Source organism: Aptenodytes forsteri, unplaced genomic scaffold (assembly GCF_000699145.1).
Source record: "Aptenodytes forsteri isolate BGI_AS27 unplaced genomic scaffold, ASM69914v1 Scaffold145, whole genome shotgun sequence".
Classification (NCBI taxonomy): domain Eukaryota; kingdom Metazoa; phylum Chordata; class Aves; order Sphenisciformes; family Spheniscidae; genus Aptenodytes; species Aptenodytes forsteri.
This window is the reverse complement of record NW_008795122.1, coordinates 405,133-421,502: the sequence shown is the minus strand read 5'-3', so window position 1 is coordinate 421,502 and position 16,370 is coordinate 405,133. Positions and strand designations below refer to the sequence as shown.

At 36.0% G+C, this 16,370-nt stretch overlaps 1 protein-coding gene across 1 annotated transcript in view; it reads right to left on the bottom strand.

Moving 5' to 3' along the window:
* GLS (glutaminase) overlaps positions 1–16,370 on the bottom strand; it is an 88,104-nt gene that overhangs the window by 18,880 nt on the left and 52,854 nt on the right. The window contains 6 exon segments of the mRNA XM_009277164.2: positions 9,173–9,265; positions 10,339–10,470; positions 11,602–11,778; positions 14,256–14,306; positions 14,875–14,941; positions 16,068–16,126. Of these exon segments, the coding sequence (XP_009275439.2) occupies positions 9,173–9,265; positions 10,339–10,470; positions 11,602–11,778; positions 14,256–14,306; positions 14,875–14,941; positions 16,068–16,126 (579 nt within the window).

The window sequence follows — 16,370 nt, the reverse complement described above, 5'->3', positions numbered from 1 at the left end:
ATTCCTGCAAAAAGGCCTCAAGATTCCCTTATATGCAACTATGGTAAGCAATATTAAGAACAGGTACTAGGATGGACACAGCCAATATTGCTCTGTCATAGATACCCCTGAACAACTCACAGATCATCCTAAATTTTGCAACACAGAAGGCCGTCAGTAACTAATGCTGAAGCTTCACCACGGCTTAAATGATGATGTAGTGACTAGAGAGCTTCCCTCCCCACGCACAGGCGTGCTTGGACAAATAGATGAGTCTGGTAGAAGAGTAGCTAATCTCAAGTGCTACTCGCTCACAATTACTTACAGATGTCTTACCCTTTGCTTCATACCCACAACCTTTGTTTTGGGGATGATTATGTTGATTTGAAAAGGTAAGAATACTGGGAAGAGGAGAGAAACTTGAGTACCAAAACTGCCTTGACTAGATTACAATGAGCATGGTCATGCTTGGTTCTACCTGCTGTTTCTGACTTCTTCTGGTATCAATGAATTAACATACTTTTTACTTTTTGAGACAACAGAATTAAGCATATCACTGACAAAACTCCCAAAATGTGAAGTAAAAATTTAATCATCTTTCACTAGACTTAAGACCTAAAGTTGGCTGATTCCACATATTTAAAAAAACAAAAAAAACCCCCAAAAAAACCCCAAACTTTCATGGACATTCATAAACTCATAAATCATGCCAGCGAGCAAAATTTTTTGAAGACCTAATAAGGAAAACTAAGTTAGAACAATTATAGTGAATCAGGCAGTTCCAGAGAACCGTGACTTAAGAGGGAGCAATAGAAAAATCCAACCCGGCTCCTGTCCTGATGACAAAAGATGTTACTGCTGTGTTGTTTGCCATGAACAGCACGACAAAGGAATAGTAGGTAGACAACGTATTTCAACAAAAAGTTTACTAGATCAAGTGAAACATTTAAGGCATAAAGAGACAAAGATTTTCACCCTTCAAGGCAGAGATGAAGACCAGGCAAATTTTCAGTTTTAGGTGGTATGCATTTGCCATCGGTATTTTGGATGGAAATACTTGAATCTTGCTGCCATGTCCAAAGCATAAAAGTTATGTGGAACAAAATGAATGACCCTCTCAAAGGCTTTAGCTTACTCTGCTGTCAAAGTTTTTCAGAATTGCTTATCAGCAATGAAATAATGTTTTGTCAGTAAATTATGATGACTGGAAGTTCCAAAATGGTAAAATAATAATTCTTGCAGAAAACTACTACAGGAATCTTAGGGTCGTCATCATCTGACGATACAGACTTTGGTAGTTCCTGTTCAGTCCCTTCATAGGCTGACCTCTGCAAACACTTCTGCAACAAAAAGCATACAGAATATATACAGAAATCTTAGCAAGGGGAATGAACACTGACCAGTTGACTCTGGATGCAGAAAAAAAACAAGAGCCTTTGAAGTAGTGGATACAGACATGACTAACACTGCAAGATTTGGGACCAAAGGACTGGGATCAACCATAGCCACACGAATAAAGCAGAATGCTGATGGGTGCTTTAGTGACACTAGCTGTATTAAGCAGACAGGACAAAAGAATGTCTGCCTTTTCAAGGACCTATTGACTACGACCGATATCCACACAACCGAGTAATGCTCCCGCTTTCTGAGTAGAGTAATGCTCCTGCTTTCCGGGCTGTAAGTACTTCGCAATTTAAGGACAATACTCTACTCTTAACTACGGGACTTGGAGCAGGAATTATTCCCAAAATAAAGGGGGACGTTCTCAAAAGATATTTACTGAACCTTTACAAGCAAGAGACTGACTACACCCTACAGGCTGAAAGCAGAATAGAGGAAATCTTACCAGAAATTTGCATTCTACTCTTGTTGGGAGGATTGTTTCTAAACTATTAGGAACAAGTTTCTAGAAATCTTCTTCTAATTTTTAGACTATTTATTCAGTACCTGCTTTTCTTGCATCGGAAATATTTATAAGCTTAAACAGATCTTCCGCCTCCATGGTTTTACCTCCAAACCCTGGGAACAGTCATATTATTCCCCATCAGTCCTTGGTATATGGGGCAAAATTTACTCAGCTGTTTTAGCCTGTTTCTCCATGTCCTCAATCATAATTCTTAATCCTTTTCTGCAATGGCATTGGTGGGTTTTGGTTTGGTTGTTTTGTTTTGTTTTTTTTTTTTTTTTTTAAATGGTTTTGGTCAGAACAGTTTATTCTCAGACCGAGATTACATTTTAATTAGTTGTCTTGAAACAATTACAGGTTGGAGAAGTTTAAAAGACAAGTCCTTTAAAAGAAGTGTGAAATGCACTTACCATACAGAAAGCCAAAGCTACACATCTAACCAAAACCAGGTCTACCAGTCAAAAAAAATTGATTTTGAATGAGTAATTCCTGAACAAACAATAAAGTTGCCTGCCTCAAGGAAAAAGCTGGGCTAGTGAATGACATCAACAGGAAGCAAGCAACATTATCTCTTCCTATCACTCCACTTGTGTTCTCAGTTCATTGTTTTGATAATAAGCGCTCTGATCAGAAGGGGTCCTAATAGTAACGTGCTGTCCCTCAGCAAATAACATACTTCCATGTTTGCATTTAGCCTGTTACTCTTTAACAGAAAAATAAAGGGAATATAGCCTTTTCAAATCCTTAAATCACTTTATTTTCAATGATATAAAATGAAAAGCAAATGCTTAGGATTCAGTAGGAAAATAAAGCAGGAGGTGAAAATGTTAGTTATTGCTGACCAAAAGCCATTTTTAACTACACCACTTCTAGGATTCCCTACAGGCCAGATTTCCACATGATGGTAAGCTCATCACGCACAGTGAAAAGACAGAAGTCACCATCACAAGCTACAGAAAGGGAAAATTTCAACTGGAGTTAGGAAAAAATTCTTTGCAATGGAAGTGGTAAAGCACCAGGAAGGGTTACCCCAGTAAGGTTTCAGAAACCCCAGCCTTGGAGGTTTTCAACGCTCGACCAAAGTCCCTCAGCAACGTGATCTAACTGATGTTAGATCCTGCTTTGAGCAGAGGCTGGACTACATGATCTCCAGAGATCCCTTCCAAACTCTATGACCTCATGGGTTCATTCTTACGATCTTTCATGCTTACGATCACTAGAATCTCCTGTACTTCATACAAATGGGTTATGATGATCACACCCAGCTAAGTAAAATTGACCTGATTTAAGAAAAGATACAGTATGAAGATAAATTCCCGATTTACAGTGTGCAGAAGAATACTTCAAATTCCGTATACCAGCTGTTTGGCAACTCAAGTGAAAAGCCTACTTAACAATAGCACTTCGCTATTAAAGAACCTTCCAAAGAAAATAACAGATATTTGTTGACTGTATTATCAAAACAATTACTTCAAATTTTCAGAATATTCAACGGTGTAAAAATAAGAATCAAATTCAAGCAATTTCACTGAAAAATCATGATGCCAAACAGATTACCAGGAGTGCAAATAAGGGGAGGGGGGAAGTCAGACTTTATTCCAAGTCTGACCAAGTAATAATGAAATTAATGTACACTCATCTCTTAACAGGAGAAGCACTACCAACTGCCCATAATTCACAAAACAGTAGTGCTACTTAACCGGAGAAGATCTGCTGTAACTGATCAGATAAAGGCGTCAGAGGAAATCTGGAAAGAAGATACGCAGAAGACAGCTTTTGCCTTCTGCAAGCAAAACTGGTATCAGGAAAGTATGCGGACGACACTACAGAAGGCACCAGCTATGTGCCAGCTAGGTCAAAATCAAAGCAGAGCAGTAGCTAAAACAGGAAGCGTTACCTCCGAACAGATATGCTCCCCCGCATGCCCGCTGCAAAAGTGAAATACATGAAGTACAGCTGGCTGGAACATTTTTGAGGGTAGAAAAGCATTCTAAAATTCCTTCCTTTTCCCCCCTTGTCCTTCCTTCAACACTGTTTCCTCATTAGCCTTAGTGCCGAGGTGCCAGCGTCTATTATTCTCCCAATATGTAAACACGCTCATCTTTCCCTTTTTAAAAACCTGCATGGTCCAGTTAACTCTAACACTCTTACTATAGATCAAGCATCCATGTCAGCTTCATTACCTAAATTAAATTCTGTTTAAACTACTTAAACTGATGCAAAAAAACCCAACTTGCCACCACCACACTCCTGCCAGCCTAAACTCTACTGTAGGGCTTTATTTAGTTAAACTGCAGCTTCAGATGGAACCGTTACGTAAGGCCTGCTACGCACAGAAGTGCATGCGCATTTTCAGAAGTAACTGAACAGAGCTGCAGAGCTGTGCCACTTGCAGAAACTTTTAAATGCTAAGTGTTCAAGTGATATTCAAAAGTCTGCATAAAGCAGTATTAAAAGCCAATAATAAAATTAACTTCTACTTGCACGAAAAGCAAAAGGAAACAGGACACTTGTATTTTGCACCCAATATTCTCTAGAAGGAGCAAATGGTAAATTGGAAACCACGCTTGATTCAAAGTAGGTAGTTTAATAATTTAGACTGCAACAAACTATTCAACATACCAGGACATAAATTCCTGAAAGAAAATGGAGCTGTGCATGACCCATCCTTTAAAAGCGTGTCATTACACACACTACCTAGTCATGCATTTTCTAGACAGGACAAGAAGTGTGGAACAGACAAGATACTAGCATGATGAAAAAAATAATTACGTTTTAGTTAGCTTGCTACCTGATTTAAGGCCTCTTGCCATCCCTGCAACTACTATAGACATTTGTGACATTCAAATTCCTCAAGGACTCTGCATAGAAGACAAATTATTAGGTGTATTTAGTCATCCCAATAAGAACTCCACTGAAAAAAGTCTATTCTTCTTTCACTGGAATAACTGCTTCTGAACTCCCACCAGAAAACTACAGAAATATTTAAACAAAATTAAAAAAATAAAATACTAGAAGTCTACAAACCATGTTTAGGATACCAAAACAAAACATTATATATAAATTATGAAGCTCATAATTAACTACTTTGCTCACAGCTAACTACTGCACATCAATGACATGTACGGATCGAGACCAAGAGAAATAAGAACAATGAAGAAACAACATACTCTCTATCCCCCCCTCCCGTCCACCCTCTTCTGACTCCATTGCCTTTTTATTCATCTACCCACCCACTGGTCTTTCGACACAAATGCACAATGAAAACCAAAATATAAGAGCCAAAGTAATTCTACAGCATATCACCTGTGGTTCTCTCTCTGTATCTACTACTCTTCTACCTTTCCTCGTCTCTGTGACTTTTAGAGAATAAACTCTTTTGATATGTGATATTTTATGTACAATGAACATACAGCTAGTTTTAAAAACATAGTACAAGTAACTGCAAGTTATGAATCAATCTACAGAAAATCTAAATTAATAATTACGGCCATCCTCAGTATGGGCATGTCTCTAGTGACAAAATCTTGCCTTGGAATCATCACATTATAAATACATCTACTATTTAGTATCCCAAATAAATTTTCACAGAAAAAAAAGTAAGCCTGTGACAAAGGGCAAGTGCTTTGCCAGAAACCCGGATTCAACTAACCGTTGTTCAGACCCCACTGCTGCTACTACAAGGCTGTGGGCTTTGGACCACCTTCCTTGCTATGCGTGATTTATTAGAAGCTATATTTTTCACTTCATAATGCTCAGGATCAACAGTTACTATCCTGGTACTGGTACCATTAACCACATATTTTCCAAGTGACTGAATTAGTATCTTCAAAACCACACAAATACACAGCAACGTTAATATCCTACTGCACCATGACATTTTTATTAGAAAAGTCATGGTAAGAAAGCAAGAATCAAAGTAGCAAAACTTTCAACTTTCTAAGATAACAGTTCAAAGAGAAAAATAATTAGATTATTGTACAAAATGGTTAAGAAATCTTAGGAAGTTTTTCAATGACTGGTTTAACTAAATCTGCTTACTCCTCCTACTTTTCCAGAACTTTATCTTTTTTAGAACGGAGTGCTCACTATCTCACTTCAGTCTCAAAAATGTGTTTGAACAAATCTGTTCTCCATTGAGAGAAAAAAAATACAATAAAAATCAGCTTAAAACAAATTTATTAAACAATACAAAAATAAGCATGCTGGAAATCGAGATACATAAATAACATACAATGCAAATGAAAAATGGAAAACGAGACAGGTAACTTAACAACTGAGCCACAAAGTACAACACAAATGCTAAAATAAAATTGTAAAAAGCATTTACATTTCTAATGAAATGTTAATGATGCTGACAAAGAAAAACAAACAAACAGCTAAAATGCTTGAATATCAAGAATCGCTATTACTGTAGCACAGGTGAACACTAAAACCGTTGCAGACTTCAAACATTCAATGACTAGCCTCTATCACCACATTCTTTCAGACCCGCTCACCAAACATAACGCAGGCATGGGTAAGTCGTCATGGCAGACCTAACTGTGGTCCCAGCTATCTGCGTACCCTGCCATGAACAAGAGCCATCTGCAGACACGGCAGGCCAGAACAAGAATCTATGAGTGTAAGGAAGTAACAAAATAATTGGTCCGAAGGAGTCTCCTCCTGACCCCTCCTAACTAGAGGCTGGCTTAAATTCTGAGACAGGCTTCAAAAGCATATATTACAGAACTGTAATACATATATCTAAAGTAAAGATTGTGTAAGCTGTACCCTAAATATTCTTATTATGCATATTAAAGATCTGGTAGTTTCCTTAATTTTGTATTTCCCATGCAGGACTTGCCCTACAAGAAAACCACAAGTTTTTTATGTAACTGACAAACATAAATACGGTAAAGATTTTTATTTTCAAGTTGAAACCCAGATGGAACAATTTTCCATCTTCAACCACGTTTTTAGAATTAGCTTCAAATAGTACTAAAAATCAGAAAATAATGTGTGCAGAATTAGATCAAGCAAATCCTGCATCATACATTTTCCTTTTTTAATTAAATCAGTAATTTAACCAGCAACATGTCATCACTGTAAATACTTTTCATTAGCAGCACAGACACATTATGTTCCCTCTTGCAAATGACGCTATTTCAGGTAAAGACACGTAGTTTTGCAGGATCTGAATACTTGTTATGTCTCTGTAACTACTAGTTTACTGTAAAATCCTCAAACGGTTGAGATATTTTTATAATTCAAGACTTTGCCTTTACTTATTTTACTTTATTTTCAAGATAAGCACTGACAAACCTAACCTTATCATCACTAGTAAGATAAAACAGCTATTATTCAGCAATTTATGACTGACATTTATTACTGACATGTGCACCACAGATTTACCTCTTCATCCCAGTAGGAATTCAAATTCACTGAAAATTGATGTTCTGTATTGTTTTGCTTAAACATTTTAATCCCTGGCTTCAAAGAGAGGAAGCCCATCCTTTTACAATACACTGCTAGATGAAGATTATTCAGAGTTTAGTCAGAGCTTATTTCAAATGTTTATGCAAAACTAACAATATCTAAACAGAGTAATTAAGAACAGCTTGCTTTCTCAGAGAACATCAGCTTTGCTTTATGCATCTTCCTTAATTCACAATAATTCAGATGGGATTAAAAAAAAAGTTATCTTCGCTAGCATGGCATATCCAAAGGATCCATTTCTGTTCAAAGCGATTTGAAAGCTCATATTAAAAAAAGAGGATACAGTAATGACATGACTCAGAACCTATTTCCACTTAATATACAATTATTTAGATATTCATGAATTTGCTGTATTTTGCTTACACTATTTTACTTTATATTTTAATTAAAATTCTTTTATCTTTACATGCTGACCCTGATCAGAGGAGACATCGTAAGTTCTTGCTTAGCTCTAAAGTTAATTTACTTAAAATTCTCAGATATAAACAAAAATAAACAGATATACACAAAAGTGGTATATCTTTGAAAACATTCAGATTTACCTTTTTCTTTTGGGTTTTGTTTTGGTTTTTTTTTTTTTTTTTAAAGTAAATGTGTTTTAAAGTAACTACAAAAATCAGTTAACAGTTTTGGTTTTTGTTGTTTGCATGTGCTTTCCCCCCCTCCTTGAACTTTGACAGTCTTTTTGGTATAGCATACAGAATTTACACAAAATGTATATATAAATGAAACACCAGGCAAACAATACTCAAATCAAAGTTAAATCTAGAGATGCTTGAGGGTTTTTAAAATGAAGAATTTAATGAAGCTAGAACCCATTTGTTTAGTTTTGCTCTCCCCGACCTTCCATTCTATACACTATGGTTCTGGAGATGTCCTCGTTTGATTCAGGTGACACTTTTTTCCATACTGTTTCTTTTAAAGCAAGTTCTTGCTGGAGATTCTCATAGTCCATTGGTCCAAAGGAATGCTAGTTGTTCAAGCAACATATATTATTTATTAGTGTATTTGAAGGAAAAAAATCCATACTTGCAGTCAATGCTAACAGACTCATGTTTTTCACCTCTTCACATAAACTGTTATTTTCTCTTTTCCAGTTATAAAAAATTCAAATTCCAAATTGGGTATTTTTTAGATGTATACATGCAAATAGAAGCACTTTAAAAATCACTCTACTGTATCTTCTCCTACCGAAATCTTCACACCTTAGTTAAAACATCAATGGTAATAAAAGCAAAGAGGTTTTCCTTATCTCAAGCACCCTCACACTTTTATCTTTTGTACATGTAGCTGGAGTGGGTTCAGTTCATTCCCAGAGATTGCTTATACCACTTCCTTAGTAACAGGCACGTGTCTACAGCACTATAACACCTGAATTCACTGCCTGTGCAACTCTCAGCAAGTCATGTGGTCTCAGACATATCACTGTGAAAAAATAGTAAACATACATCTCATGCATTGCAGCACAGAACAGAAAGGCTAAGCCCACCAGCTGGTCAAATCTTTATTAAAGGCAACCAGTACAGTAAAACTCTTTGCGACTTTTATCAGATACCATATACCTACTCTAGCAAGGGAGATGAACTGCATGAAATGGAGTTACAAATCTAATATGAAAATCTACTATACAAAACCCTGTGATAGTGTGGTCCACCCAGGTAAGTGTCCACTAATAATGTAAACTAACTAGTTTAGCTGAAAGCTTTGATGCAATTCATGTCATTGAGCAGTTTTGCATTTAGAGAAGAACTTTCCGTATTTCTTCTGACGTCTACAAGCAATACTCACTAAACACACATATTAACTTACCCGCTGATCACCACCTTCTCTGCGAGGATCAAGCTTTTTTGCAAAGTGTCTCAAATTATCGTAGTTATGGAAATTGCACAAAGAAACCAGATCCTGCAAATATTTAGTGAACATACGTTATTACTTGCACATGATAGTCAAATGCATGAGATTATAATACTACTACCACTTATGTTTTACATCATATCCTAGTAACTTAAACCAGTAATAAGAGAAGCTTATTTAACAAATCAATACCAGTATCTGTAAGGCCCTTTGAACATAACACAATGATATAATTAAGTTCTAAAACCACCTTTAAACTCCTTTTTAAAGAAGTACAAAACAAGTAGTAATTTGCAAAATATCTATTTTAATATATTTGTACTCCAGCTGTACGGAACACTTCAGGAACAGGAAGAATAGTCTGGGCTAGTCTAGTACATAAAACTTCAATCAAAAGGATGAAACAAGAAAATGTGTGACATAATGGATTTTAATTCAGTTTGAATTACAACATGAAGTGTTATAATTACAGAACTTTGCTATGTTGTTGTATTTTTACAAGTGAATGTTACATTCATGTTACTTGTATGCCATGATCAGCTATCAGTTTTTAGGTCTCATTATAACAGAATAAATGCAGTAAATCCTTCACCTACCTATTGTTCTATGATTTTATATTTGAATTACCAAGTACAAGACTATTTCACATGAAACTTTAAATTATTTAAACTAGAATTAGTAACTTCTTAGTACTCCTAATTTGCAGCTGTCAGATGTTAGATAAATAGAAGTATGAAAAGTTTTTAACTGCTGCTCATCAAAGAAGTCTATAAATAGAGCTCTGCAGCTTCTAATGCAGTATACAAGAGACCAGCTCTTTCATTACTTCATGAAGTGTTCCTTTTCACAGCTTTTCCACAATAAATTTCTCCAGTGTTTCTGGCATCATATTTTCTTAATGCTCACTGAATTAAAGTGTTATTTATTACTAAAATGCAAACATCTCTTCTTGGACTTCCACCCTTGGATCAAATGAAACTTGCTATGTATGGAAGAATAACAAATCACTACTTAGTTCACTTAGATCTCAGCTGTACTAACTGAAGCTCAGTAAACATCAGCTGCAAAAGAAAAAAAAAAATACAAAACCTAAACAAACCCACTAAGGCAATGCTGCTTACATGACAAAAGTGAATTCCTTTAACACTGTTGCCCATCTTGTCCAAAGGAGGTGACCAGCACATCAAGCCCATGACATTAGGAACAACCAGAAGAATCCCACCAGCAACTCCAGATTTTGCAGGAAGACCAACCTACAGAGTAATTAGAGAATTACTGTCCTCTGCAAACATTCTTCACTATTGTAACACAATGCGTTAGTATTTTACTGAAGATTATTATGCAACCTTTATAAAATGTAGATCTGGAAAGCATTATTACTTATGCCTTTTTAGATAGAAAATAACCTGAAGCACTTCACGGCAATCCAAGGTATGTGATCATAAATTTATTTGCTCTCAGTAAAACAGAGTCAGTAATACAGTGAAAAAGATAATTCAAATCTATTTATTATAAAAAAAGCAATTATGACTAAGCAGCAGTACACAAGTTTATCTGTCATGAACAGTTTGCAACAAGACAGTAGTACAAAGCTATATACCTAAAAAAAGCCTTGACTGAAAAAGGTAAAAACCAAAAACCAAGAAAACAGAAGAGTCTGTCCATAAAGTCATACAATAACCTACTTATTTACAATCTGTATAAAGGTATTGCTTTTTTCCAACAGGAACTAACATGTCACATATCCCCATAGCTCTGTAAGCAGTAACTTTTAGGTCACACAAAGCATCATAATCAATTTTACATGTATGCAACGAGGAAAAACTAAACACACTCAAAACAAGATGCTGAAAACACAAATGAGAGGCAGTACATCTTGAAACACTTACATATAAGAAACATACTGCTGGAAAATAGAGGCGTGGTACATACGCTGTGTATGACAGCCACTTTTACAACACGAGGGCAATTCATGAAACAGCCTGAGTTAATGAAGAAAATGCAATTGTCCGCAAAGGCTTCCTGCTATCCTTTACTACCATATAGCAGGATTTCTTCAGTTATGCTGTTTCCAGTTAGATCTGCATCAATCATCTGTTTCTCTCACGAACAGCCTTTCTTAAGGGACAGTATTTACGTTTCAACGTGAAAAGGATTCCCAAACGTGAAGTGGCAGAGAATATAAGTACTATAAGGTATGGTGTACTAGTAGTGCCATGAATTCTAGATGAGATTTTCCCATATGGTGTGTTCAATTTCTAAACAATTTATGTAACACCCCCTCCCCTCCCACAGAAGCAAGCAAGCAAGCCCTGGAACATGGAAAACAACAGCACAGATTAATCTTCCTGGTCAGCTATAATTAATAACTGAAAACTACTTACATGGAAGGCAAACTGCCCTGAAAAGTCATACATGCCACAGGAATGCATTAAACTCAAGGTATTCCGCACTGCTTCGGGACTCAGTACTCTTTCACCAGTGATTGGGCAAAAGCCACCATTAGCCAGAGTTGCTGCCATCACACTTGCCGATTCACATGTTACTTCTATTGAGCAAAGCTTATGGAAAAGAAATTGAGATTATAAGAAATGATACTTCTAGCATAATAAGGCCAACTATAGCGGGATCAACAATATGTCTCTATAGAAATAACATTTCATAAAATAACCTGTAGCATAACATTTGTTACAGGTGACACTAGCAGCATCAATTAACGTGGTCTGAATCTTCCTACTATAAAGATCCCAGCAACAGAGTTTGTAAGCCCTCTTAACAGTTTGGGATAGTATTTTACATGGGTTAGTGTCTCCACTTGATTCCTCCCCCCACCCCCCCCCTTATGTTCCTTTGAGAGGAAGAGGTCTGGAAAACGATCTCAGTATTTTGCATCTGCTTAAATGGCAAAGCCACAGAATGACTGTTTTTTTCAATTTGAGTTTGTTTTGTGTGGCTATTTTAAGCCTTAGAAGACCACACACATCTATTAAAAGTACATTTTTAAAGCTGCAAACTCTAGCACATGCAAGTCTTAATGCCAGCACTTCCTATTGATGCAGCCTTATTTCACCTTTCTCTCATATATGCTTTTTGATATATTAATGATACGACCACACGATAGTTTCTCCCAGGATCCCTGCTTCAGTACAGACTATACATACTTTGGTGACACATCAGGAAATGTGATATGATGCCATCACCTGATGCTGCCTCATTTCTGCAGAAACCAAAAGATAAGCTGGTTTCAACCAGAAGCTGAAATGCTACTCTGAAAAGTAAACAAACTAGTGCTTGTATTCTTGCTTTTGCCAAACAGTCATTGCACGATACTTCATGAAGTTACCTAAGCCAAGTTTGCATGAGTAGTTACTACCTGGAATTCTTATTTTCCGGGTGCCAAACTCAATACATCCTAGTCCAATCAACTGGAGTTGCAAATCAAGAGATTGTCAGAGACGCATCTAAAATGGCAACTGTGTTTTAAACATATGAAGTATTACATAATATCACCTACTTTGAAAAAAGTGTTTCTAGGTTCTCAGTTTAAGCACCTGCATTTTGTACCTCGGTTCTCTAAAATGAGAATAATCCATCCTCACTTTACAGAGACAATAGGAAAATAAGTTTATTCTTCTTCAGAAAGTTCCCAATTACACAAGGGTGGAAGAAGCATTACAGAAAACCCAAAGAAAAGAAATAACTAGCCTTTTAAGTAGAATCCAAGTAGAGTGTTGGAAAGTAAGCATTGTACAGTGAGAGGAAAAGAAAACAGAATTGACGCTCGTGTATGAGCTGCCCTTTTTCCGAGTATGGAGTGAAAAGGGGATTTTGTGGAGGGGGGGGGGGGGGGGAGAGAATGACACGTAGTCATGAAATTAGAGCTCATAATGCACAAAAATGAGGCCAAATTAAAATACATGAGAAAAGTTAGTTTTGGCATTTCTTAACCTATGAATAGCTTTACACTCAGAAGCATATCAGGACTTGAGGCAGTGGGATAGGAAGCATTTGAAAAGCATGTTTAAACAGTAAATTCAAATAAATTATCAGTTTTGTTCTGTAATAACAGAAGTTCAGAGTAGACTATTAGCTTGTACCTAGTTTCCAACTCAACAAGAGGTCAACTAAGGCTAATCACATATACCTTACTTCATAAACAGTCATTCGATTTAAAGACTAGAGCAGGTGCATCTCAATGCAAAAACTCAGATAAAATTTGCATTTAAAAATATTGTTTATTATTTGCGTAAGTAAAAGCAAGTCTCACGAATCAAAAACAGATTCATTCTGAGAACTAAATTCTAGATAGTTGTGTTTTTTTTTTTTTTTTTAAACTATACCAGACGGACTGAATCAGTAACAGTACTTGAACTGCCTCTTGAGAACTACGTGCAGCAGAGCTGAGTTGTGAATGTTTTAACAGGAGGAAACCCTTACTGACTTACTGAGGAAATACCTCACACTTGCCAAGTTCTCATTTTTTGACAGTTGCAAATAACTTGCTGAAAGTGAAAAAGAAAAAAAAAATGGGGGACTAGATTCTTTGTTTTACTTCTAAGCATTGAATCAAATATAAAGGAGAAGATATTCATATATCATATTATAGCTATAAGCAGATATTCATATTATTTCATTTATAACACTACCCTTGAGCTTACAATAGAGCATGCATGTACTATTTTAGTTACACAGAATTTAAAGTACTTCACAGTACAATAAAGAACAGCAACCCAAAGAAGCAGAAATATTTTGTCAAACTCACTGAAGTACTACAAGACATTTTAAGCTTCTAACTACTAGTGTTTTAAGGACTATTGCTAGTTTGCATTAGCAATAAAGACACCTAAGTACATCACCTAAACAAAAGCAAACCTGGATACATCACATGTACATCATTCATTTCCAAACAGAGTTTAAAAGAAGCCGACAAGTTTAACTATAAGCCATTAAAGCCTTCATATCTGTGAACAAATCAGCTTCTACTGCTTATAATAGTAATTCTAAGTCTATAATGAGCCTCAATTTTAAAGTCAGTTACCTGAAAATAGAAGTCTAGTATAGCAACCATATCCGTGCCTTCAGGAAAGCACTGAGGAAGAAAAATAAAGAGAGTCTTTAGGTAAAATTACGATTTTTTAAATTTTTTTTTAAAATATCACTTTCAGAGAGACAGAAATTAAGCTATATTCTTGTCAGCATATTAAGCATTAGGCAGATTTAAAATGAAGTATTTATTTAAATGTAACAAGCAGAAATATTAAATCATGTCAGATTTAAAAATAACACAGTGCAGTGAGGTCAATAAGCTAGGTATTAAAATACTTTCCAGTACAGCTTTCAACATCTTATAGATCAGCAAGCTGCAAAATGCATCTAGGAGTTTTATGAAGTCATCTGTACAGCACAGATCATGCATTTTATGACAAGTAAAACAAATTATCATGGCTATGATACAGAAAGAAGATTACAGGTATTCCATTAGAGTGACATAAGTATCACTTTCTAAATGACAGCATTTTGAGTAACAGTATGAAAACAGATATAGTATTAAGAGTAATTTATGCCATACTGTACATTAAATAAACTAAAAGTCTTCACAGACTATGAAAAAACCCCACCACACAGCCTTCAAAATACAATAAACGAAAGAGATCAACCTTTTTTTCTTTCAAGTAATAGCCAATTGCAAAGTTTCTATCTCCACTCTCTCTTTCGGACTGGAACCTTAAAAAAAAGACAACAGGACAAGATGTCAAACTTTCAAAAAATGCTGAACTTGAGACGCCTAATGTCATTCAATAAAACTGCGTGCAAAGGATACAGTACTTCTGAACACAAACATTCTACTAACGGGACAGAAATTGCCACAGAAGCTCACCCCAGTACACCCAGTTGGAGTGAATTAGCTTTGACATCCGAATACACACAGTACTGGTTACCTACACATACATAAGCTGACTTGGAGATAAGGCAAAGAAGTGTAAGATCCTGCTCTTAGAAGCGTTTCTAAAAAGGCTATAGTGGAATGAAACATCCCACAGCGAGCTGTAGTGAAAGGGTCACTCACTGACAACACTGACCAAACTAGAGAGGAATCGGGGGATCAAGTTGCAGGTCAAATAGCGACCAGACTGATGGCTGTCCTGTTTATCGTGATGATTAAGTTCAGGATGAAGCCTAAAGGAGGAATCTGTATGGATACAAGGGTAGGTAATTCTCTCCTATCTGGTTCCTTCCATGGTAAACACTTTTACATTAACAAAGCTCAGGAAAAACACTAGTTACCTCATTCTGCTTTTCTGCACGTGCATGCCAGTTAGCAACCTGGAAGCAACTCTGCTATATGGAATCTTTATGATTTTCCCAGTGCTGCCTCAAAAAGCTCTCAAGATTCTTGGAATGCTATACATTGAGTTAATGGAGGGAACTGTTTTAGAAAAGAATTTAAATATGCAAAATAAAAAAAGCATAAAGAGTTCCAATTGTATAAAGTATGCTTTCTAAACATTTGATATGTAGCCATCAACATGCAGAGTTTAATTTTTAATATGAATGCCAGGAAGAGTTGCACTTACAGCTCTTACTGCCATAGCACCAACAGAGCACTAAGACAGAATAATGAAATTTCAAAAGAGGTAACCAACACTTTCATGTGAGATTTAGCCACAGTGATGTCAGAGACATGCACAACTTCAGTTCTTGTAAATTTTAAGCCAAAGACACCCTCTAATATTAGGGATGAAATGATGGTTTCAATGTAAATAACTAAACTTTGCCATAAGTTCAATATGCCAACTATCAGTTGAGGCATTTTCCATCTAACTTCATTAAGTAAATAAAAAATACTTACGTAGCATTACTGAATCCAACATACTCATTACCAGCCATTTTATTCATGAATTGCATCACCTGTTAGAGACAGAGGAGGGGGGGAAAGCATGCTAACATTTTCAGACATTAAAAAGTTGTAACTGACAAACTTTCAATCCAGTCTTACCCTAAATCTTGTAACACAATTTTACAAATGCAATCCAAATCACGAAATGTTTAAACAACCAAGTACAGATAGAGACAAAACATTTGAAATTCTAGTAATTTCACTTGCGATTCCTGCCATCTTATAAGACTTTTGCCACTGAATTTAGTTAAAAAA